We start from the raw sequence: 27,287 nt of genomic DNA, 5'->3' as shown, positions 1-27,287 counted from the left end.
GAGAATATCGCCGTCCCAAGGATGAAATAGACGCAGCTAAAGCGGAGAGGCGCTGGTATAAGGAGGCAGCACGGCGACGCGGTTGGAAACCGGAAAAACAGCCCCAAAAAATTATTGGGATGGGGCTAGAAGGGAGAATAGTTATGCCAGGTAGGAGACCTGCGCAAACTCCCTGTGCTCACCGTTGGGCTAGAGAGACCTTCCTATTGGCCGGGCTAGAGTGGGCATCGAGCCAGGTAAGCTTGGGCAGGCTCGGTGCTCAAGAGCTCCAGTGCGCCTGCACGGTCCGGTCTATCCAGAGCCACCTCTACACACCAGTCCTCCGGTAGCAGCTCCCCGCACCAGGCTTCCTGTGCGTGTCCTCGAGCCAGTACCACCAGTTCCAGCACCACGCACCAGGCCTCCAGTGCGCCTCGCCTGTTGAGCGCAGCCAGCGCTTTTCTCCTCTCCTGCGACTGTTGGAGTCTCCCGCCTGTTTAGCACAGCCAGAGCCTTTCTCCTCTCCTGCGCTGCCGGAGTCTCCAGTCTGCCCAGTGCCGCCAGTGCTCCCAGTCGGCCCAGCGCGGCCAGTGCTCCCAGTTGGCCCAGCGCGGCCAGTGCTCCCACTCTGCCCAGCGCTCCCAGTCTGCCCAGCGCCGCCAGTGCTCCCAGTCTGCCCAGCGCCGCCAGTGCTCCCAGTCTGCCCAGCGCCACCAGTCAGCCCAGCGCCGCCAGACAACCAGTCTCTTCCAGATCTCCCCGACAACCAGTCTCTTCCAGATCTGTCCGACAACCAGTCTCTTCCAGATCTGCCCGACAACCAGTCTCTTTCAGATCTGCTCGACAACCAGTCTCTTCTAGATCTGCCAGCCAGCCAGGATTTACCGGAGCCTACTACCTGCCTGAGCTTCCTCTCAGTACTGGGCTGCCCCTCTGTACCGGGCTGCCCCTCTGTCCCGGGCTGCCCCTCTGTCCCGGGCTGCCCCTCTGTCCCGGGCTGCCCCTCTGTCCCGGGCTGCCCCTCTGTCCCGGGCTGCCCCTCTGTCCCGAGATGCCCCTCTGTCCCGAGATGCCCCTCTGTCCCGAGAAGCCCCTCTGTCCCGAGAAGCCCCTCTGTCCTGAGAAGCCCCTCTGTCACGAGCTGCTCCTCAGTTATGTGGTGATCTGGGTGAGGACTATTAGGCCATGGTCGGCGGAGAAGGTGGATTATCCCAGGACGTGAAGGGGAGGCAATAGGACATTTATGGAGTGGGGTCCACGTCCCGAGCCAGAACCGCCACCATGGACAGACGCCCACCCGGACCCTCCCTATGCTCTTGAGGTGCGGGAGTCCGGGAGTCCGCACCTTAGGGGGGGGGGTTCTGTCACGCCTTGGTCATTGTATTTTGTGTTTTTGTTATATGTTTGGGTAGGCCAGGGTGTGACATGGGTTTATATGTTGTATTCGTATTGGGGTTTGTATTATTTGGATCGCGGCTGATTAGGGGTGTGGTATAGGCTTGGCTGCCTGAGGCGATTCTCAATTAGAGTCAGGTGCTTATCATTGTCTCCAATTGGGAACCGTATTTAGGCAGCCTCAGTTTCGCTTTGTATTTTGTGGGTGTTTGTTCCTGTCTCTGTGTAGTGTTCACTAGATAGGCTGTAATAGGTTTCTCGTTCCATTTGTTGTTTTTGTATTTATGAGTTATTTCATGTATCGTTCCGTTTTCCTTTATTAAAGTCATGAGTAACCTACACGCTGCATTTCGGTCTGACTCTCTTCTTACAACAGACGAACGCCGTTAGTGTCATAGCTCGTCAAATTAGAAAGCAAGTCTATTTAGCTATGCTGGTAAAATAAGCAGATCAATTGCGTGGGTCGTTTGTAGAGAAGGAATTAGAGGACTTGTTATGATCTTCTAATGATGCTAAGTAGACTAAAAGATGTAGTTTAAAATGTATTGGGCCGTAAGCTATCAGTCAAAAAGGCTACATATTTGACAACAATTTCAGCCTACCTGTGTGGATTTAGATTATAGGGATATAGGCAGGCTACGGCTAGAAAACTCGAGGATACTGTTTATGTAAAAGAACAAGACTTTGTTGTTTATAAATGACTCTGGTTCATTAGCTACAACTTCCTCATGAGCTAGCAAAGCAACTGTTTAGCACAGGTACGGTGGCTCCCATAGAACAAGGTGAGTCAAAAGGAACTCACAACAATAACTCCCAGGGGCTACATAGTAAACATAACTGTTTATTATGGATTTTCATGACAATTACATTGGCATATGTATACAATTGAGGCTCGCTACTTTCGCACGCCATTGATGGGCGTCTCTCTTGTAATTTTGGTTAAAGCCTAGACAGGTCACTACTGAGAGCAAATAATCAGTGGCGCAAGAAATAGTTTTTGAATGCTAACGCTAGTAATGTCTGATAGCTGGTGTTGCAGTAGTGTGGCAATGACGAAGGCGGCTGCAGCAGCTCTTATCAAGAGTAACTTTTAAACTTTACAAATTATCATCAGCTGGTCAATCACATTGTTTTTTGTTGCAGCTCGGTTGATGTTAGCTATCTCTTTGAAAATAATGCCTGTGAAACAGTATTGCATTGAAACTTTATTTCACTGGTTAGTGTGATGAACGTGATAAAATACATTTGCAATGGGTAGTAATAGCTGGTTTATTAATTTCATTTTGGAAATTAAATGGCTGTGCTTCTGTATTATGATTTCATGGGGCCTATTGGAGTGAATTGGTTGCTTATTGTTGAACATTATTTGATGCCGTGTGAGACTACTGACGCCTGTCTATCAGCCATGTCTATCTGTTTCACCAAAACTGTCTCTTTGCTAGGTAAAGCACGCCATATCTCAGCTCACGAGTTACCATAGCAGCACCCACCCGTAGCATGTGCTCCAGCAGGTATATTTCACTGGTCACCCCCAAAGCCAATTCCTGCTTTGGCCGCCTTTCCATCCAGTTCTCTGCTGCCAATGACTGGAACGATTTGCAAACATCACTGAAGCTGGAAACGCATATCTCCCTCACTAACTTTAAGCATCAGCTGTCAGAGCAGCTTACAGATAGGTCATTGCACCTGTACATAGCCCATCTGTAAATAGCCCACCCAACTACCTCATCCCCATATTGTTATTTTCTTTTTGTTGCTCCTTTTCACCCCAGTATCTCTACTTGCACATTCATCTTCTGGAAATCTATCACTCCAGTGTTTAATTGCTAATTTGTAATTATTTCGCCACCATGGCCTATTTATTGTCTTACCTCCCTAATCTTATTTCATTTGCACACACTGTATATAGACTTTTCTATTGTGTTTCTTTATTCCAGTGTAACTGTGTTTGTGTCGCACTGCTTTGCTTTATCTTGGCCAGGTCGCAGTTGTAAATGAGAACTTGTTCTCAACTGGCATACCTGTTTAAACATTTTTTTTAATAAAAAAATTATGCCAGCTGATTCATGATTTCGACTGGCTGAGAAAAGCCGTCTGCCTGTCTGTCTCGTTCCAACACCTTCATTACTATGGGACTGCTGGAGATCAATTTTCAATATTGAAACAATGTTGCAAATCTCTGAGAGACAGACAGCAAGGTTTAAACAAATGTTCACTGTTGAAAACCATATTCTAGTCTAAAAGAAATGGGAGATAATGTCTAGATTCTTTTAATAGTGGAGATAGTTTATAAATGGTCTGGCTGGGCTGATGAGACAGTGGATTGCACAGTCAGATGGAACAGAGTAAATAGGCATTTTAACGTAATAGCTTTAGCTCGTGGTAACTTGTGGAATAGACACCAGCTGGAATGCGGTTTTAACCAATCAGCATCCAGGATTAGACCCACCCATTGTATAATGTGCTATAATAATTCAGTCAATATCTGATGGATTATAGAAAATCAAGAAGGTTGGAGAACCTTCGTCCATTGTCCAACTGTTGCATTTCAATGACCGTTGCTAGAGGACAGCCAGGCTAATGAACGGCGCAGAGGCGGCAGGTAGCCTAGTGGTTAGAGTGTTGGGCCAGTAACTGAAAGGTTGCTAGATCGAATCCCAGAGCTGAGGAGATAAAAATCTTGTTCTGCCCCTGAACAAGGCAGTTAACCCACTGTTCCTACGGCCGTCATTATAAATAGGAATTTGTTCTTAACTGACTTGCCTAGTTAAAATTCAAATAAATAAATAAACCATGTCAAAACAAAAAATCATTATCTGTAATGAGCCTGTGGAGACCATAATGCTGCACAACGCAACTACTGTGCACAACCCCCTGGTGAGAGAGACATGCACAAACACACATCCACTGGGCCTGTCAAACAGGTCAGATCTAAATCCCCTCTTTTCTCAGCTCAGAACACACTGCCAGGGGCAGCGTCACTTATGAATATTCATATAGTCATTCTCTCAAGAAGATCACAACTTGACACGGCGTGAGATGTTTTATGGCAGAGAGAGGAGGGCTGGTGTGTCAACGTTAATACATTTATGGGTTGCTTACTGCATATCACTATGCATTACACAATTTAAAAAATGCTATAAAACCAAGCTCGTCTCATCTCTTCAACCTCCAGTCAGTACCCCTATACGAACCTGTTTATAGACAGATCACAGCCAGAGTTGGCTCCACTTTGGTGCTATTGCATGTAGCTGAACTGCTCAACATAGGTTACAAGCATATGGGGCAGATTAACATCCAATCAAATGTTATTGTTCACATACAAATGTTTAGCAGATGTTATTACAAGTGTAGTGAAATGCTTGTGCTACTAGTTCCGACAGTGTAGCAATATCTAATAACTAATTTAACTAACAATTTCACAACAAAGACCTAATACGCACACATCTAATTAAAGGAATGGAATAAGAATATATACATATACAGTAAATATATGGATGAGCAACGTCAGAGTGGCATAGGCAAGATGCAATAGATGGTATAAATTACAGTATACACATACGAGATGAGCAATGCAAGATATGGAAACATGATTAAAGTGCCATTTTTATAGTGGCTAGTGATCCATTTATTAAAGTGGCCAATGATTTTAAGTCTATGTAGGCAGCAGCCCCGCTGTGTTAGTGATGGCTGTTTAACAGTCTGATGGCCTTGAGATTGAAAAATAGCTTCTGTGTCTCGGTCCCAGCTTTGATGTACCTGTACTGACCTGGTTAAATAAAAGGTCATACTAAATATTTGTGGACCTAGACTATGATTGGACTACTCCTATCTGGAACCTGTTAAACTCCATTACGCATTACTCTAAAATAGGGACAATCATGATTTTGCTTTGCCCTGCCTATGGGTTGCTCAGTCTAAAGCAGTGGTACTCATTGCGCGGCCCTCAGGCTGAGCCCTTAATTTGTGGTTCGTGGTGATTTTCCATCATAATACATGACAATGACACAATTTAAATTCAATGTGTTTAATGCAGGTGTGAATCACTTCATTGAATATATCTATTGTTCCTTGGATGGCAGAATAGCACAGCTGTTGAACAGAAAGGCCGAAATAGAAAGCAACTGCTCAGCTACCGACACATTTGTATTTTTTTAACTAGGCAGGTCAGTTAATAACAAATTCTTATTTACAACGACGTCCGACCCCGACCAAACGACACTGGGCCAATTGTGCGCCGCCCTATGGGACTCCCAATCACAGCCTGATGCGATGCAGCCTGGATTCATACCAGGTACTGCAGTGACACCTCTTGCACTGAGATGCAGTGACCAATTTGTAAGTCGCTCTGGATAAGAGCGTCTGCTAAATTACTTAAATGTTAAATGTTAGACCACTGTATCACCCAGGAGCACATATCAGTTTGCTACTAGCTAATTTTGGAGTCTGGTCGACATGGTTCGAGTTATTGTAAAAAATAAAATCTATTGACAATGAAATTGAGGGGGACGCGCTGGAGAACAACGTGACAGCTATGAACGAACCAGGAATAATCAGGAAGATGGCAGCGGGGAAATGTAGTCGGCTAACGTAGCTAAGAGAAGGATACGGTCGATTCAAGAAGGACACAGAAAGTTCCAAGAGAAATTAACAGACAACTATTTTTTTGTACTGCATGATGGGACTAGCTCACTTCGTCTTATTTGCCAGGAAGCAGTCAATTGTTTTAATTAAACAAGCAAATTTAGAGCAGTCACACCATGCCCACTTTGAAGAATAAATATCCACCACAAAGCAACCTCAGAAACAGCAAAATAGTGCAACTCAAAAGGACAACAAATGATGGACAGATCTAGCATGGTTGAAGAGAAAACAACAGAGGCAACATATGAGATTGCTTGGATACTTGAGAGAAACATGAAGGCATTCGCAGATGCGGAGATTGCGAAATCAAAAAACAATATTTGACAAACAAGGAAGCTATTTTAAAGCAAATTAACCTCTACGGGATCGGTGTCCCCCCATGGGACGGTTGAGCTAACGTGCACTAATGTGATCAGCATGACGTTTTAAGTCATTTGAATATTTCACAGGAATTAGACATGTCTGATATGGGCAAAAAGCTTAAATTCTTGTTAATCTAACTGCACTGTCCAATTTACAGTAGCTATTAGTTGGTGAAAGAATACCATACACTGCTGCCTACTAATGGCCAAAATCTAAATTGCACCTAAGCTGGAAATATACATTATGGCATTTCTCTTGCATTTCAAAGATGGAACAAAAAATACATAAAAAATATGCTTTTTTTTTCTTTGTATTATCTTATACCAGATCCAATGTGTTCTTTTCTCCTATATTAAATTCACATTTCCACAAACTTCTAAGGTGTTTCCTTTCCAATAATATCAAGAATATGCATATCCCTGCTTCAGGTCCTGAGCTACAGGCAGTTAGATTTCGGCATGTCAATTTTAGGAAAAACATTTTTAAAAAGGGTCCGATCCTTAAGAGGTCTTAAGGGACTGCAACTCTCAGACTCGACCAAAACAAGACATCGGTGAGGACATCGGTAAGCAACTGATTACTGACATATCCGTGGTGTTAGTATTTTAGTATTGCGCTTGATGATGTAAAACTACACTGCCCAATTATATGTTTGGGTCCACTTCCCTCAAATTGTTGCTGATAACAATATTGACTGGTCAAATCTGGCATCTGTGTGCACTGACAGCGCCCCAAACATGCAAGGGAAGGGACTCATAGGCCTGATGAGAAAGAGAGATTATTCCCACATTTGCTACGTTTAATTATATCATTCATCAAGAAGCACTTGTGGCTAAACTCAAATACTGTGACTTACAGAAAGTGATGCAGCAAGTCGTGCGCGTGGTCAACATTATTATTGCGAGGGCATTGAATCACCGGCAATTCCGACAGTTGCTGGAAGAATACCAGACAGAATACTGTGACTTGATATTTCACAATGAGGTGAGATGGCTGTCTCGTGGCAGAATTTTGAAAATATTTCTCTCCTTCCTCAGATTCATGAATTTGTTGCAAGCAAAGACATCGAGGAGCCAGAGCTGGATGATCCACAGTGGATATTAAAGCTTTTAACTGACATCACCTGCCACCTGAAGCTCCAAGGGGCAAATAAAACTCTGAGCAAAATGCTGCGTGTGGTCACATTTTGCATTTCAAAATAAAATTACCACACTGTTCATACCTGACAGACAGTTTGTTCATTTGTGCATGTGTGTGTGTGTGTGTGTTGGAAGAGTTGAAGTTGGAGTCAAAATTCAAGGAGTTTTTAAAATGTTTATTTTATCCCCTTTTCTCTCCAATCTCATGGTATTAGTTTGTGAAAGAATATCAGTGTAGTTACTATCTTGTCTCATCGCTAAAACTCCTGTGCGGGCTCGGGGGAGACGAAGGTCGAAAGCCATGCGTCCTCCGAAACAACCCAACCAAGCCGCACTTTCAGATGGTTCTTAACACAGCACGCATCCAACCCGGAAGCCAGCCGCACCAATGTGTCAGAGGAAACACCATACACCTGGCGACCTAGCGTGCACTGCGCCCAGCCCGCCACAGGAGTCGCTGGTGCGCGATGAGACAAGGATATCCCTACCGGCCAAACCCTCCCTAACCCGAGCGACGCTAGGCCAATTGCGCGTCGCCCCACGGACCTCCCGGTCTCTGGTGGCACAGCCCTAGACCACTGCGCCACCCGGGAGGCCGAGTACAGGGAGTTTTTAAACTTCATTGAGAACCTTTCATGTGCCAGTGTCATCTCTGACACAAGTCATCACAGCCCTCTGTCCTGACCGTGCTGGAATAGAGAGTGAGATAGTGGAGCTGCAGGCAAATTACACAGGTGAACTAAGATCAGGTTTTACACATTTCTGGAGCCTTGTGTCAGACAGAGTATCCACTTCTGAAGCAGTGTGTGCAAAAGGAGACATTTTTTTGTCAGCACTTATTCATGTGAAGCAACATTTTTAACAATGAACATTGTAAAACAAAAACAGAGAAACAGACTGACCAATGCACACATGGATTCCCTGACAAGGATAGCAACAGAAGACTATACATTTAGAATGAATTCAGTCAAGGAGCAGAAGGGACACTTTCACTCATCAAACTACTAAGGTAACCCTTAATATGAGTTTTATACATTTGATGTAGCCTATTTGATGTGTGTATGTATATATTTGTGATGTGCTGTACATCAAATCAATTGCATGTACTCTATTGCACTCAAATGATAATTGATAATATTGGAAGAAAATGTACAACAAATTAAACATCTGTGCAGCCCTCTGAATGATTGTCTCAACCCAAAGTGGCCCCCTTACAAAAACATTGTGAGTAACACCGGTCTAAAGTATACTGTGAAAAGCCCAAAATACAGAGAATGAATCGAGCTGGAGTATCCAACACTGTCCTTTGAAGAGAGGCATGAGGACAGCAGAATGTTGTTGATTATGGGGGTAAGAGAAAAGCCCAGTGCTCCTGGATGTGAGGCTCTGGGAGCCCATGTCATCCTATAAAGGACTCTTCAGTCAGTCTGAGGCTCTGCCGCTGCCTTGGCCCTGTATGGTCTCATTGGCATTCATCAACACGCAGCCAGTAATAGAGAAAACACATCGCTCTGGACGACAACCTACCGTTCATCTGCCATTTGTTCGCTCTTCGTTCGCTTGCTGACGGTAGGTGTCTGATGCCTGGCATTTTCTCTGGTTTCTACATGTAGAATCAGTTTGCAAATTATGTCCGGCACTCTATTGAGAGGTGCTAAGTACTCATTGTGCTAACGCTAGTTGCAATGCAACTCTCCCCAATGTGTGTACTGCCTGCCTGGATACACACACACATTAACACTGCCCTGGCACTAACCCTGAGAGAGCCATCTCCCTCCCTGGCCCACTCCTATCATCAACATCATCATCGCCACACTGAGCTGTATCACTGGCAGGTTTCCCATCACAAGCTTCACACACACACACCCCTACACACCCCTACACACACACACACACACACACACACACACACACACACACACACACACACACACACACACACACACACACACACACACACACACACACACACACACACACACACACACACACACACACACACACACACACACACACACAAGAAATCTCTCCATGGCTGATGTTTATAACGGCCTATCAATTGGCCAAAGTCAAAAAACTAAGCTGGTGGCTATGTTCCTTTAAAAGAGCACAGTAATGTCCAGGCCATTACCTTGGAGCGATTTAAAGGTGGCCTGAGTTCATCTTCCAGTGGATGAACACCAATGGGGATGGGACATAATAATAAATGCTGCTGGATTAAAAGTGACACTCTGGTCTGGGTAGTTAGTCAGTAGTGGCTATAGTGACATCTCACATCTCTGGCCCATGCTTAAGGGGAGAATCAATTACAGTTGTTCCTAAAGCGGCTGGAGCTCATTGTTGAACAAAGAAAATGTCCTTCATGATGGGAGTGTTTGGGTCAGTGACTGTAGAGAAACAGTCAGAGAGGTGCCCAAACATTTTTATCCATAGAATGGTCCTTTGGAAGAATGATAGTTGACATCGCAATTTGTATCTAAAATTATAATTGAGAAATAATTAATCAAACTTGGCATATGACATTTTTGGACATACCCGGGCCTCCTATAAGACTCCATAATAGTTAATCTGTAGGTGCTACAAAGCTAAAATGTGTGTCATATTTAGCTTTCCTGTTTGCCTGTAATATGAGTAGTACTTTTATTTCAATATTATAATTGTTTACATCAATTTATGAATATTGAAAAAATATTAACATGAGTATTGAAAAAATGTCATGTTTGATTTGGCAAATGTTTCTATATATTAGTAGAACATAATATACTTTATGGATATATCAAAGTTACAGAGTGCGATCTCTGCTAGTTTTAAAGTTATGCACCATTTAATACAGAGAAATTGGCATAGTAGGCAATGTAACCAATCACAGCGCTCCTTTAACTTCTATCATTTCACATCCTGCAAATCACCAGTAGCGGGCAACCATTTTGAATCCATTTTCACATTCAGTCTGTTGGTAATGCTTACAAATTGGATCATAACTCAACAAGGTGCAGAGATCCCACTCTGGAACTGGAACTTTGATATTATTTCAGGAGTATATTATGTTCAACAACATATTGAAAAACTAGCCAAATCAAAAATGATGATCTTTCAATATTCATGTTAATATTTTTCAACAAATGTCAAATATACTGTATGTGAACAATCCTTCCTCCAATGGACCATTCTATGGATAATATTTTGTGAAGATCCCCCAAATAATGGTATTCTTTAGTCCTGTTTCGTGAGGAATCACTCAAAACCAGTGACGCAGACCCATCACTCAACCCAACTCGATAAGGACCAACCCTGGTGACTACACTTTATTATGTTATGTTTATTCTAAAATACAGGATGAATGATGGTGATATTTCAGTAAATTATTCCATTAGAACCAGATGCACTGCTGCAGGACAAAGCAGCGTGGTTATACATCACAATCCGTGACATGTAGAATCAATCAAATTGGAAAATACAGCAGCTATTAGCTATGTCATCTATGCTGACTGAGAAAGACAGAGAGAAAGAGAAGCAGAGAGCGGACCTTCCAAAAAAAATTGAGATTGAGGGAGAGGGAGAGAGTGAGCCATCGCATAGAGAGAGTCAGAGGGCAAACAGACACAGGACTCTTGGTCTGAAATCAGACAAAATGTACTCACACTATCAAACATTGTTAGTTCATGTGACAATGTGATCCAGAACAATACAAAGAGAAGGTGCTCTTACTGGGAGGGATTTCATTGCATAGGGTGATCATGCAATTTCCCATAATGTCTTCATCTAATAGAGCAGGGATTTGTGAGATTATGTTGTTGGTATATCCTATTCATCTGTGTCCCCCCCCCTCCTCCATCCTCTCTCTCATTGCTCATTAAAACAGTGACATTGTGACCTATGAATGTCATCACTGTTACATGTGATTCCCCAGGCACTGGAGGACTGTGATATCCCAGCAGCCCCAGCGCCTTACTATATATCCTTGCACATGGCTGCTGACAGGATGCTTGACAGGCCAATTATGCCATCAGCCAATCCATAACCAATTAAATCTTACATCAAATAAAGATGAACAAATTATGCCTCTATGGAGGCTGCATTGTGCCTGTAATATTGTAAAATCTTCCTTCGTTCTATTTCAGTGATTAAGAATACAACCAGTTCCATATAGGAGCAGCTCCAGTAAATCTACACACACTGTGGATCAAGCCATCAGTCACCGTCAAATCTTCACACAGAAGCTATAACTATAAGCCAATCGTTCTCAGGAGCTCCAGCCATCATCCAATCCTAACGTAGAGGCTTCAGCCGTCACCCAATCCTAACGTAGAAGCTCCAGCCATCATCCAATCCTAACGTAGAAGCTTCAGCCGTCACCCTATCCTCACAGACTATAAGCCTCCTTTTCCCCATGTTTTCTATTCCAAGGCGATGCTGGAGAGTGAGAGCAACACCAATTTGATTATGGTGGGACTAATTAGACAGCACTAGGGACCGCAATGTACTGTAATACCACCAGTACGCACCACACACACAGGGGAGAGTCTACAGAGTAGCTGCCTCTCCTAAATGAATTATTGAGCACTAGGAGTAGGGTTAGAATAGACTTCACGCTTGTTTGTTTTTGTTGTACCGTCTTACTCTTCCCCGCCACGACATACACAGACCATTGCATGCGAGACTGGGTTGTGTTGTAAACTGAGATGTTTAGATTATGTCTGATGAGAGGGGAGTGTTCTGGGAAGGACGGGGATGTAGGCTAGCTGTGTGAGGTAAGCCAATAGTGAGTGCCTAGCGGCAGCCTAAGGCTCTGGTCGCAGATGGTAAAAGAAGTAAAAACAGGAAGTGAGCAGGATGTTTAAAGAAAGGTATTTTGTGTGAATGGGTATCCTTGGTGATTGAAGTAGACTACAGAAGACTGTCATGCTTCTGGGGAAGAACATTGCCCACACATTCAGTGATCATTACTTCGCCTTCCCCTCGTTCAGATAGCAATCACAACTTTTCCTGAACAACTGGTTGCTGGTGTGCAGTTTATTCTCCAAGAATAAAGCAAATAGAGGGGGGGGGGGGCAAGTGTGTGTGTGTGTGTGTGTGTGTGTGTGTGTGTGTGTGTGTGTGTGTGTGTGTGTGTGTGTGTGTGTGTGTGTGTGTGTGTGTGTGTGTGTGTGTGTGTGTGTGTGTGTGTGTGTGTGTGTGTGTGTGTGTGTGTGTGTGTGTGTGTGTGTGTGTGTGTGTGTGTGTGAGAGAGAGAGAGTGACTGTGTGCGAGAGAAATAAAGAAAGATAAATAAAGAGATAGTAATTCATGAGGAAATTTTGATCAGGTTGGGACACTTCAGGCATGGAGAAACACTTGCACAACTTATTGTCATGCTCTAGCATTGCGACAGCAGCAGCAACCTTCTTAGTTCCTGATGTCCCTCTGTGGCACGGATGTTGGTGATTACAGTGTTAGTGGCCTGCTGGTAGTAGTCTCTGAATAACGATGTGACAAAGTGCTTCAAACATGCTATTTGTAGAAGATTAGATCCACATACTGGGACCCATTGTAATCATCATCAGCGCCTGCTGCTAGGAACACAGCTAGGGTTGCAGAGCTACGGGTAATTTACCAAAAGTTATTGTGTAATTTTGGTCATTAAAACAGGTAATCTATGGCAATCTAAGATAACTTTGGCAATTTATACTAGAATAACTTAAAACATTTATTCATATATAATTTAATGTATTTAAACACCAATGGTATTCACAAAGTTGATGGTTTATATTTAGGATAATGTTTTACAGATTTGTCATTATTTTTTTGTGTTTTAAAATGTTATTTAATGATTTTATATTTTAAATGTGATAAGGCCACACAGAGCACCAGATATTATAGACACCTGTGATAATCTGAAGTACCCAAGAAGGCCACTAATATCATTTTAGAAAAGTCCAAAAATACCTTGAAAGTTACCAAAATGCTGGTAGTTTACTGGTAAACTTCAAAAGTGTCCAGTAATATACACTCCCTTTGCAACCCTAATCACAAGACAAGCTCTATCAGATGTGTGATGCTTGATGAAGATGCATATAACTGTACTGGGCCTGCAGGACCTCAATATGCTTTTCACATCACGTTGACTGATGTACATATCTAGCCCACTAAGCTCTCTACCTCTATGTTGTCAGAGTTCTCATTGCAAGTGAGATCAATAGGATCTCAGCAGCGGTGGCATAGTTTGGGAGTGGCTAGCTCAGCTCAACACGCTCTCTCCAGCTGGGTCGTTCTACAAATAGAGTGCCTTCGATATTCTAGATAGAAATTGTGAACCAATATTTGCATTTTAAAAGCCTTTATTATTAAATGAAGTGCCCTTTAATATTGACTACATGGAGAATTCAATAAAGCTGATCTTTTAAATGAATAAAGGCTTGCTAAAGTGCCACACTTCAGTGTAACTTCTAGGAAGATTTCAACCCACTTACTGAATTAATCTCAAAGTTTCACAACCATTGCAAAACCCTAGTTATTTTGTTGCTTTGACAGTCATTTCTGAAGATCATTATTTCTTTCATGTGATTAGTGATTCATTAACATCTGTCCCTCATTTTAAGGTCAACCCTGTTACGTGAACTGAACTCTTGTTTTAAAATGGTGAAACTATTGCTTTTTTATAATTATTTTGCACCATTTTCTCAACAGGTCGAGCAAAACACATTTAACCCTGTTACCCATAGATCGAGAGGTAGTATTTTTTTTCTGAAGCTTGCATTCAATTGCCACTCCCTGTCACAAGGGGATTTAGGGATGATTTAAGATGAAATCGCCAACTCTGTTGTTACGGTCAACACTTACTATAAGTACATGTATATACAGTACAAGTCAAAAGTTTGGACAAACCTACTCATTCAAGTCTTTTTCTTGATTTTTACAATTTTCTACGTTGTAGAATAATAGTGAAGAAATCAAAACTATAAAATAACACATATGGAATCATGTAGTAACCAAAACAAAGTGTTACACCTTGAAAGCTTTGCACACTCTTGGCATTCTCTCAACAAGCTTCATGAGGTAGTCACCTGGAATGCATTTCAATTAACAGGTGTGCCTTGTTAAAAGTTCATTTGTGGAATTTCTTTCCTTCTTAATGCGTTGGAGCCGATCAACTAACCGGTGCCCCTGCACATTACTTTAAGACATGAAGGTCAGTCAATACGGAACAGTTCAAGAACTTTGAAAGTTTCTTCAAGTGCAGTTGCAAAAACCACCAAGCGCTATGGTGAAACTGAATCTCATGAGGACTGCCACAGGAAAGGAAAACCCAGAGTTACCTCTACTGCAGACGATACGTTCATTAGAGTTACCAGCCTCGGAAATTGCAGCCCAAATGAATGCTTCACAGAGTTCAAGTAACAGACACATCTCAACATCAACTTTTCAGAGGAGACTGCGTGAATCAGGCCTTCATTGTCAAATTGCTGCAAAGAAACCACTTCTAAAGGACACCAATAATAAGAAGAGACTTGCTTGGGCCAAGAAACTTGAGCAATGGACATTAGACCGGTGGAAATCTGTCCTTTGGTCTGATGAGTCCAAATTTGAGATTTTTGGATCTAACCACTGTGGCTTTGTGAGACGCAGAGTAGGTGAACAGATGACCTCCCCATTTGTGGTTCCCACCATGAAGCATGGATGTGGTGTGATGGTGCTTTGTGGGTGACACTGTCAGTGATTTATTTAGAATTCAAGGCACACTTGACCAGCATGCCTACCACAGCATTCTGCAGTGATACACCATCCCACCTGGTTTGCGCTTAGTTGGACTATCATTTGTTTTTCAACAGGATAATGACCAAACACACCTCCAGGCTGTGTAAGGGCTATTTGACCAAGAAGGAGAGCGATGGAGTGTTGCATCAGATATCATGGCCTCCACAATCACCCAACCTCAAGCCAATTGAGATGGTTTGGGATGAGTTGGACAGCAGAGTGTAGGAAAAGGGGCCAACTAGTGCTCAGAATATGTGGGAACTCTTTCAAGATGGTTGGAAAAGCATTCCAGGTGAAGCTGGTTGAGAGAATGCCAAGAGTGTGCAAAGTTGTAATCAAAGCAAAGGGTGGCTACTTTGAAGAATCTAAAATATATTTTGATTTGTTTAACACTTTTTTGGTTACTACATGATTTCATATGTGTTATTCCATAGTTTTGATGTCTTCACTATTATTATACAAAGTAGAAAATAGTACAAATAAAGAAAGACCCTTGAATTACTAGGTGTGTTCAAACTTTTGACTGGCACTGTATTTATTTTTTAATTCTTGAGATGGGAAAATGTGTTTTTATTGTGAAGTTGAACATGTGCTCTTTATGACAGAATGCTAAGGCACCAAGTTGGTGGAACGACCCAGCTAAAGCAGAAGCCAGATGTGTGCCTGACCAGAGGGCCTCTCAGCTTGTGTGTCCTCTCCATTTTTCTAGGCAAACGACCAACACAAATCTCATTCCAATGACAGGTCCTGCTTTATCAAGACTCTAGAGCCACTTTCCAGATAGATATGGAGTTATCCATTAACGTGATTAACCCACGCCCAACCTCTCCATCGGATACCATTACAAGGTGGAGAACAGGATCCACTCACATTGCTGTAATCAGCAGGTCATGTGAAATATGGTGGTGTGTGTGAGAGACAGGGCTGTGAGAGCCAGGCTGCTCCACTGCCTTCAGTCCACTCATTAGAGGGACCCACTGTAGACAAATACAGCATGCATACCATTACAGAGATGTGGTTGGTCATCTCATTTGGGCACATAAAGGCTTTGAAATTGAATGAATGTGTTCATCAGGGCATGACACCTATAGGTGTGATTAGGGACTGAAAGACAATTTATTTTTCTGCAGTGATTATATGTAGGTGATATGCAGCAACACTGAACAGAGGAGGTAAAGCAGTGTAGTACACTCACCATCTCTCAACATTTCCATCATGAATTCTAATCCCTAGGTGGAACCTGCAGAAACATACATTTATTAAAGCAAAAGTTTCATGATACATGCATATTTCTGTAGCTTTTAATAAAAGCATTCCCCAGTTTAATCACATTCTCTATTGAATAAAATGCACACGTGCCACAGGTTCTTGCCTTTGGCTCTATGTGCCACCATCATCAAATTTGCAGATGACAACAGTGGTAGGCCTGATCACCAACAACGATGAGACAGCATATAGGGAGGTGGTCAGAGACCTGGTAGTGTGGTGCCAGGACAACAACCTCTCCCTCAATGTGACTAAGGAGATGATTGTGAACAAAACCTATTCTCCCTCAGGAGATTGAAAAAAATTGGCATGAGTCCTCAGATCCTCAAAAAGTTATACAGCTGCACCATCGAGAGCATGCTGACTGGTTGCATCTCTGCCTGGTACAGCAACTGCTTGGCCTCCGACTGGAAGGCACTACAGAGGGTAGTGCGTACGGCCCAGTACATCACTGGGGCCAAGCTTCCTGCCATCCAGAACCTCTATGCCAGGCGGTGTCAGAGGAAGGCCCTAGAAATTGTCAGAGATTCCAGCCACCAAATTCATAGACTGTTCGCTCTACTACCGCACGGCAAGCGGTACTGGAGCGCCAAGTCTAGGTCCAAGAGGCTTCTAAACAGCTTCTCCCCCAAGCCATAAGACTATTGAACATCTAATCAAATGGTTATCCAGACTATTTGCATTTCCCTCCCCCCTTTTTAACACTGCTGCTACTCTATTATTATCTATGCATAGTCACTTTAATAACGCTACCTACATGTATATATTACCTCAACCAACCGGTGCCCCTGCACATCGACTCTGTACCGGTACCCCCTGTATATAGCCTCGCGATTGTGAATTTTACTGTTGCTCTTTAATTATTTGTTACTTTATTTTCTTATTTTTCTTTAGGTATTTTTATTAAAACTGCATTGTTGGTTAAGGGCTTGTACGTAAGCATTTCACTCTAAGGTCTACACCTGTTGTATTCGGCGCATGTAACAAATACAATTTGATTTGATCCACCAACGCTTTCCAGCACAGCTATGCCTTAAGATTTAAAACTTATCAAACAGCCTAATTCCCACAAAGTGATTAATACTGCAGTTATACTACACTCCCAACTCCTCCTCCTAGCTCTTCCTTTCAGCTGCCAGCAGATACAGGAAGTCCACCAGCTCCATGGTCCAGGGGAAAGAGAGCAGAGGACCTGGCAACAGCAGCAGTAGAACATCTGGTGGACCAAGCTCTGTCAGCTTCATCCCCTCACACTCTGCTCTCCCCTCTCCCGCCAGCCATTAGCACTATATCACAGCTTATCTTCCTGGCCCATCGCCACTACGTACCGCACCGCCCCTCTCAGCATGGAGACAGAAACACCTGCTGCCTCAATTATGCAAAAGGTGTGAATTAAACATGAGCTTACCGCACAGGAAACACTGTGTGCACACACGTGTGTTCATCCACGTCCGCAAAGACACACACAGAAACGATTACAGCATAGAATCAAATACTGATCATACAAAAAGCTGTTCGTTACAGGCGTTTCTATGTGAGATTTGACCATTGTAGCAGCAAACATTGCTAAGGAGGAGTCTCTGCAAGACAGTATAAGCCCTCACTGTCACCTGTCATATAGACATTCACAGAATAATAAAGTTAGCTCAGGCCTTTGTTGCTGCTGGTGATGATGATGAAAGTAGAAGGTGATGAGGAATATTGCCATCACTACCAACTTAAGAACAAAAACAGCATAGTGTGGGAGTTGAACCTCGAGCCAAAGGCTGAGCTGATTCCTTCTCTCTACCATGCCCTTTATTTATCAACCTTGATAAGTGGGGCATAGTGTGTGGTGTGAGGAGCTCTGGGGGCATGCATTGGAGGACACACACAAACTCTCACTCTCCCACACACAGCTGATGTTCAGTGCTACTGGCCTGGAGGCCAAAAAATCAGACGCTGCTGATGCAACCTTTTGCACAGTCTCAGTTGTTGTTTAAGTATTTCAATTCAAACACACAGCACCCCTTCCCCTATACCAGATAAACAGCCAGCCAACCATTCAGTCTGGCTGACATCGGAAGCCCGTAGAGTTCATACAGACTGCAGAAACCCGGGATTTATTAGGCCCATAAGATAGGAATTGATTAAACCGGCATATAGCCCTTAAACCTGGAATCCATAGCTGCTATATCCATTTTTGGACTTCCCAATTAATGATATACCCTACCCCATCGAAGTGGTACACTACGAAGCAAGCTAGATCTACTCCGGCTTTAATAAAGTTAGCCAGCTTCAGTTAGCTTCACATTCCATGTCAGGCTTCATCCGTACTACAACGGTGGATACCACTTGTTGGCCTGCCGCAGACTCTTGGAGGCTTGTAACTGTGAATGCATGTCGCACATGGCTAGTTGAACACCTAACTCTTCAGAGACAATGCTGAAACATCAGTTTGAGTAAATGATAGAGGTAGTTACGTATAGTGGTAAGGATATAATTTATGATAAACAGAGTAGCAGCCACGTAAATGATGGTACCAGTAATCCATGGGCGATTCAGTGCCACATTTTCATTTGTGCCAAAATCAAATAAGTTATCTTGCAAATTCAGCAGGCTATGGTGTGAAATAGGCTTTTATAAGTGTAGTCTTTATTTTATTACTTATCATTAATGCAGTCTTTGGTGTGCTTATCTATGCACAATCACATTTTTCCAACTCCTATTGCTTCGTCTGTGGAACAGCTTGATATGTTCTAGCCATAGACATACACTATTTATGCAAAAGTATGTGGCCACCCCTTCAAATTAGTGGATATTTCAGCCACACCCATAGCTGACGGGTGTTTAAACATCAAGCACACAGCCATGCAATCAAAGACAAACATTGGCAGTAGAATGGCCTGACTAAAGAGGCCAGTGACTTTCAACGTGGCACATCATAGGATGTCACCTTTCCAACAAGTCAGTTTGTCAAATTCCTGCCCAGCTAGAGCTGCAAGTGCTGCAATTATGAAGTGGAAACGTCTAGGAGCAACAACGGCTAAGCCGCGAAGTGGTAGTCAACACAAGCTCACATAATGGTGTTGTGCCAACTGTAAAGTGCCAACTGTAAAGCTTGGTGGAAGAGGAATAATGGTCTGGGGCTGTGTTTCATGGTTCAGACTATGGGCTTTGGGATGAATAGGAAAGCCGACTGCGAGCCAGGCCTAATCACCCAACACCAGTGCCAGACTTCAGAAATGCTCATGGCTGAATGTAAGTAAGTCCCGGCAGCAATGCTCCAACATTAGTGGAAAGCGTTCCTAGAAGAGTGGAGGCTGTTATAGCAGGAAAGTGGGACCAATTTCATATGAATGTCCATGATTGTGGAATGAGACGTTCGATGAGCAGGTGGCAACATACTTTTGGTCATGTATAATCCATAGAAGGGTTTTGGAACCTCTAACCCTGGCAATTTGACTGTTAAATCTACAATATGTAACTTTTTCGGTGACCTGACCAAATTCACATAGGAAATGTGAGTTATAGATCTGTCACTCTCATTGAAAGCAAGTCTAAGAAGTGGTAGACGTGTTCTATGTGCACCATTTCTATGCTTCACATTTTTAAGTTTATTTTTTGTCTTCTACTTTTGTTTTCATACAACAGCTTCAAACAGCTGAACATGTTTTTGAAAATGTGGTTATGGAAAATATATTCCACAGTGGTTTAGATGGTAAAATGACTGCCTGTTTTGTCACAAACTGAAATTAGGCAAAGTATTAGAATTTTTGCAACCAGGAAATGGAGGAGCGATTTCTGCAGTGCACCTTTAAACAACTCATGCGTACGATAGCAATGGCTGCCAGGCTTGAACTGAATGGGAACTGCCATCTATTGATTATAGGTCTATGGTTGGCTGCAGCTGTCAGCCAGCCTTTAGCAAATTTCTAAATACAAAATCAGGCAAAAAATGTACAGTTTGGAGAGTAAATCCTGTCTTTAACTAAATGTATAATGTATTATAAAAAAATATACTACACACAAAAAACATTGGATTCATAAAATAATTCAACAGTCGTATTCCTCAGTCGTATTCCTGCAGCAGGTTAGTTCTGAAGGATTCGTTGTCATAGAAATTTACCTGGCTAAAAGGTGAGCCACTTTTGTGGTACAGGTTGTCTCGAGTTGAACACAGAGTTGACCAAAGTTACCTAGCTAAGTCCTCTCAAACCTGATTCATAGTATAGGGCTCTGAGCCCAAAATAAAAGCTTGTTTACATCAATGACTGTAAGCAAATATAAACAAACCTGTATAGCCTCAAAACACAGTTAAAACTATAATGTTGATATCATGGATTTTCAGTCCTTGCATCCATAGCTCTGTCTATGAATTTGACAGTAGTTACATTTACTGTTGTTTTATTTCTTTACCTACCTATTGTTCACCTAATACCTTTGTTGCACTATTGGTTAGAGCCTGTAAGTAAGCATTTCACTGTAAGGTCTACACCTGTTGTATTCAGCGCACGTGACAAATAAACTTTGATTTGATTTGATTCTCCAGGCATATCCCTCAACTTTTTACCAACACACAGGCCGGGTGGCCACTTTGTTATTGCTTCAATAAAAGGAGTCTTGCTACAGGTAGGGGATCATGTCTGTACAGTGGGGTTAAATTACTTGCCATGCCACTCACATCACAACCAGCAATGTGAGAGGCATTGGCATTTATCAATATCAGAAAGCAGACTTGACCAACGCTCAAAGCCCCAGTAAGGGATGGACACTGCCTCCTCTGTATGACAGTGTAATCACTCCAAGAAATATGTAGGAATAATAAAAGGGCACGACATTTCACATTGAATTATAGCTAGAACAACCGGTATAATTACCGGACACCGCAAGTATGCCATTTTGTTATCCGAGACAAAAAAAATAAAGTGATATAATAAATGGTAAATACCACCATAAAATATGTACTTACTTATAAAAAAATTATTACACACAATTATTCAACTGGTAATGTTAGTTGGTTGACTACTCTGGCATGGAGCATATGTAGGCGAATGTAGTGAAGCCACTTTTGTATATCAAATACTTTAAGTAAAAAAGAGGACGCACCTGGTTTGACGGTCTTCAAACGAATGGGCTCCCGAAAGTGGCGAATGACAGCATGCGTGTCGCGGTTTGTAAGTCCACTGACGGGTGTTCCGTTGATCTCCAACAAAACGTCACCGAAATAGGGCATTGTACCGACGTGGCACAACATCACATCCAACTTCATCTGGCCCAGGTAAGGGAACTCTCCGTGTTCAGCACCCCCCAGCACCTCCACCACATTGCCGAATTCTCCGAGGCTTCCCCATGACACAGCACACTCCTGCACCTTGCTGGACCAATGTTTCTTCTTTTTCAGCGTTCTGGACATATTGTATATTTTTGATGTGGTTCGTCACTGATCTGAACGGGTATCTTTGGATTTGCTTTGTTTCACAAGCACTAATGCAGGAGAAAATATTTCACTATTCGGGCTACATGAGCTGGCTATTCCACTGAAAACACGTCCGTAATATTGCAAAACTCCCAATGGTCTTTGTGCGTAAAACAGTAAATACGACAGCAATACAGTGCCTGCATAAATGCATCAATGTGTTTCAGCCTCCCCATCACCTTATCACAGGTTGGTTCTTGTTATTCTCCTAAACCTTTGGATGGAAGTTGTCAAAACAAGGTATCCACTCACCTCACCATAGACTGCGTGAGAGACAAATCTTCTCGGAGATTTGGGACATCGGAAGCCGTATATTTAGTGCGTCAACGAGAGTGCCTTTATACCTGTGACGGAAAACTGCTGGTGTCGTTATCACAGCATTCACTTAATGGTAATTTATTCTCGTTCTAGGTCGTAGTTCGCATCCCACACATTTTGATGATGACAAGCGCGACTGCATCCCTGGCCACAGGTTAAACACACCTGGCACAGTGGCAGCGCCAAGCAAAATGCGCGAATCCCGGAACGCCCATTTATGCAGATGTCATTGCGCTCCGCTCAAATCAACACCCTTTTACACGGGCTCCATCCCTCGGTGTATAGTAGCAGAATGAACACTAAAAATTATTGCATACACATTATAGTGGGTCACTTTAGCAGTCTTGTATAATAGTAGGCTAGATAACGCAACGGTAAAGTGGTGTATAACTGTATAAATGTTTTGCCAACACATAAGATGGCATATGTCAGCAAAACAATCAGACAAAAAACTGCACAAATACATCAGTGTTATAAACTAATAACTTAGTTTGTATAAACTACGTATAACCCCTTTATACATCCTTAAATTTTAGCAAAAAAAAAATACATTTTGCATTCTTGCTCTCAATACAGACCAGGCCTACACTTATTGCATGGCATAATTATTTGGGTGGAGGTTGAATCCTGTAATGGATAATAGGGAACTAAATACGGGCTACACAGTTGCTGTTAAAATTAATACAATTTTGGACACAAATTGCTTATAATCCTAGTGTGTATTATTCCCTGCCTCCACAGTGCCACCCTCTGACTATTATATATATATCACTTCAACCCAGCAGAAGTGGAAAGGTAAGGCACATTCATTCAATAAAAAATATTGTTATAAAGTAAATAGTTTAATCAGACCATATTGCCATTACTCTCTTCACTGTGATACATATATTTATTTGCTAAACTGACAGGGACAGTCTGATTCAACAACAATGGGCCTACATCAACCTCAATAAATTGCTGGCATCATATGATAGTTAACTCACTTTGTAGTGGCAGAGAAGTCAAGAAATGTAAAAGAAATCCAGACACATGCAGATATTTATTAACTTACTTTCTGCAGTGCAGCCTATACGGTGTGTCACGTTCCAAAATACTTGCTTCAGCATACCAGCATTTGTCCTTCTGTAGCTCAGTTGGTAGAGCATGGCGCTTGTAACGCCAGGGTAGTGGGTTTGATCCCCGGGACCACCCATACGTAGAATGTATGCACACATGACTGTAAGTCGCTTTGGATAAAAGCGTCTGCTAAATGGCATATATTATTATATATTATCTGGATGAAACATACCAAACACACATCTCACAATTGTTAGTGAGATGATGCCACCCTGGACATAGTCTTTAATAATTAGTTGACTGGTGAGCAGCACTGTCATGATGATGCCTTTGGTGAGGTCTAGGAATTGACTCACTTACACCCAGTTCTGTTCTACCCACCCTGAAAAGCACAACGACTCAATGATTAGTCAAACTCTGATGCTTCTCTACATAGTCTGTTAAACAGCAGCAATATATGCACCTAATAGTGTTGGTGTGGGACTTAAGACCAAGATCCGTGAAAATATGATTACCTTAAGGTTGGCATGGACTCATCGCAGATGGCTTGACTATTGACCTTTTTTTTCTTACTTCTTCAAAGCCTATTTCCACATAGTACATTTTAAACCACATATGGCCAGAATGATCACATTTGTGATTGGTTTAATGATAGCTACATATCAAGAAACAAAAATGTTTGTTTTTTTACAGAATATACAACTATACAAAAACTTTGATAACAAAGAAAACAAGCAGCATTTTAAATATTGCCAGAGCATTACTGATGAACTTTGGTATAAAGAGAAGAAAAAAACAAGACAGTCAGCAATACAAGGCAAAGATAAAGATGGGTTGGTAAAAAAAAAGAAAGTTTGCTTTAAACACAAATGCATGTCACGTGGACATAGTTGAGCTCCCATTAGAAGAAAAAAAAACAGTCAGTATACAAATCCATATATACACACACTGAACAAAAATAACCACAACATGTAATGTGTTATGTTTCATGGGCTGAAATAGAAGATCCCAGAAATTTCCCAAATGCACAAAAAGCATATTTCTCTCATTCTGTGCACAAATTTGTTTACATCCCGGTTAGTGAGCATTTATTATTTGCCAAGATAAATCATCAACTTGACAGGTGTGGCAGGTCAAGAAGCTGATTAAATAGCATGCTTACACAGGTGCACCTTGTGCTGGGTACAATAAAAGGCCACTAAAATGTTCAGTTGTGTCACAACACAATGCCACAGATATCTCAATTTGAGGGAGTGTGCAATTGGCATGTTGACTACAGGAATGTCCAACAGAGCAGTTGCCAGATAATTTCTAAAGCATAAGATGTCACTTTAGAGAATTTAGCAGTATTTTCAACCAGCCACACAACCGCAGACCATGTGTAACCATGCCAGCCCAGGACCTCCACATCTGGCTGATTGGCTGGGCCTGGCTCCAGTGGGTGGGCTTATGCTCTCACAGGCCCACCCATAGCTGCACCCCTGCCCAGTCATGTGAAATTCTTCAATTAGGGCCTAGTTAACTTATTTAAATTGACTGATTTCCTTCTATGAACTGTTACCTAGTAAAATCATTGAAATTGTTGCATGTTGCTTTTATATTTTTGTTCAATATAAAATCCAACATTCAGTAGAGCAAACCCACGATGGACTCAGATTAGAGAACTGTTTCTACCGGATACATGGAGTGCGCAAAATAATAATACAAATAAAATAAAAAGTGATTAAGCTATCAGCAACAATTACTACCTTGAATTGAAATGCTTTAATTATCCAGCAGAAAATGTAATCTGTGTATTAGCTCTATTCATGCCAATATTGAATCCAGTGGCATGGGGTTGGAATGATTTATTTTGGTATACAAGGGATGACCTGGTTTATAGAACTTCAAAACCATGGACTTTTGAAAAGCCACAACAAAAATCAATTGTGTACAAGAATCATGTGCAAATTTGTTAAGTCGCGTACCACAGACACAAATATCAGTTTGAGACCAACTGCAACATTGACAAAAGGAGTCCTTTTTGATCAAACTCAAAATATGAAAATGTACCAGATGCATTATCAAGCAAAGTCACACGGAATGTCTTATCAAAAAGTTACGATTTTAGCATGAATGCATTGTGTAACTAAGAAACAATCCTACATGGAAATGTATAACTGTCAATATGGTAGAGGCAGGAATAAAAGCATAGTAGTTGACATACACGTAAAAGGGAAAGTGCACACGAGAGAGAAGAAATGCCATCATGTTTGGCTGAATCGGAAGTGCAATAATTGTGAGATTTAAAAAAATGTGAAAAAGAATGACTAAAGGACAGATTCAACCAAACCTGTCAGGGCAATCTTCATGTAGTATCTTTGTTTGTTTGTATAGCCTTCACACATCTACATCTTATTCTGAAGTATCCATGTTCCATTGCCAAAACTATTATTTTATGTGAGCAAAGGAAACAGGTGTGATTTAAATGAAAGACAACCCTTAAACATCTTGGTTTTAGCTAGATTACATTTGTACCAACATTTTGGGCCAAATCCTCACTTGCTTTCCACAATGTTAAGGAAATCTACCATCTCAAGTTAGGAATCACCCTGGAGTGACTACAAAAATTCTGACATACACACAAAAAACAAATCTAACTTACTGCAGGGTAGGACCAAAATAATTCCAACTACCTTCTTAGAGTTTGAGGGAAGTAGTTGTGAATAGACATAAATGTTTAAATCCATACAATACATTCTTCACAGTACCAAGGTTAAATCTGGCCAGTATTGATGAAATTGGGGGTAAAGGCATACACACTGCATAATAAAACACACCACATATGAGGTAAGTGCCTGTAAAATAAGCTTTTGAGAGGAAATGATCAGTGCATATAAGTGATTAGAAACCATAGGGTTACCCGATGGAGGGTTACTGAGAATGCCTGTTGAAAACCATCTGAAAGATGGCCATTAAAGAGGCCACCTGAACCATGATTATCAAAATAATGTGCAATACCCAATATTTTCTTTGCTTCGATAGTGTGTTTTCATACAAAAAAAAAACATGAGTAACTATCGGTACGACTGCCTCTTTGACCCAAGGCAAAACAATCTTAGCTTAAGAGACATAGATAATAGGTGAAAATTACATCTCACACACATCTAGTGTCATTGTCTCTGGGTTTGCATAATAGTAGACGATTACAGTCAATACGGATGGCTAGAGGGGGGGATTCATTCAGTGATCCTATAGGTATGTACCACTCACTGCTGAACAAGAAACAACTGGGATCTCTTAGACCCCTCTAGTCCTGGACGAGAGGAAGCTATGTCCTAGACTTGTAACTTAAATCACTAAGGCTGCTCCAACAAGACTGTACCAAAAAATGTGGCATCTGCAAGCAGAAAGCACAATAACTGGGGCATCCATCAACACTGCTGCCATTCCACCTTCCAGACAGTACGTCATGAGAGCACGTTCAAATGTGTGACATCTTAAAACTCAAAAAGGCAGCATCCAACATGGCTCTTTGACACAAACATTCATAGCTTCCTCTAGAATGAGAGGGAGGAAGGGGGGGTGGAGGGAATCAGGGGGCATCATTCCCCTGTTCAGTTCTCAAGCCCTAGATATGGTCCTTTTTCAAAATCATAGTAGCAAAGTATCTGCGTGACTGAAATAATCTAAATATACAAGAAAGTATTTTTGGCAGAGTGGTTTGGCAGAGCTCTGTGGGGGCTTGGATGTGCTCCTGAGACGTAGTCATATAAGAGGCACTTCTGTGGTACTGTGTGCTCTGAGGAAGAGAGAGCTCCACCTCCACACTCCTCCCCTCCCCTCCCTCAGCAACTGAAGATGCATAGGGAGTTGTGTGCACAGTCACTGGGTGCTGTGACAGACCTGGTCGTGGCACTGTAGACAAGTCCTCCCCTTTGCCTCAAAACAACCTG

General features: G+C 42.1%; 1 protein-coding gene across 1 annotated transcript in view; it reads right to left on the bottom strand.

Annotated features, from left to right (window-relative positions):
* Positions 1–22,435, bottom strand: part of LOC124004355 (membrane-associated guanylate kinase, WW and PDZ domain-containing protein 3-like) — a 153,995-nt gene extending 131,560 nt beyond the window's left edge. Inside the window, exon 1 of the mRNA XM_046313195.1 lies at positions 21,609–22,435. Coding sequence (XP_046169151.1) covers positions 21,609–21,915 — 307 coding nt within the window. The 5' untranslated portion in view covers positions 21,916–22,435. The remainder of the gene's footprint in view (positions 1–21,608) is intronic.
* Between the last annotated feature and the right edge of the window lie 4,852 nt (positions 22,436–27,287).

The sequence above is a fragment of the Oncorhynchus gorbuscha genome, linkage group LG18 (genome assembly GCF_021184085.1).
Source record: "Oncorhynchus gorbuscha isolate QuinsamMale2020 ecotype Even-year linkage group LG18, OgorEven_v1.0, whole genome shotgun sequence".
Taxonomy (NCBI): Eukaryota; Metazoa; Chordata; class Actinopteri; order Salmoniformes; family Salmonidae; genus Oncorhynchus; species Oncorhynchus gorbuscha.
The sequence above is the reverse complement of the archived record's forward strand: the minus strand, read 5'-3'. Positions and strand labels throughout refer to the sequence as shown.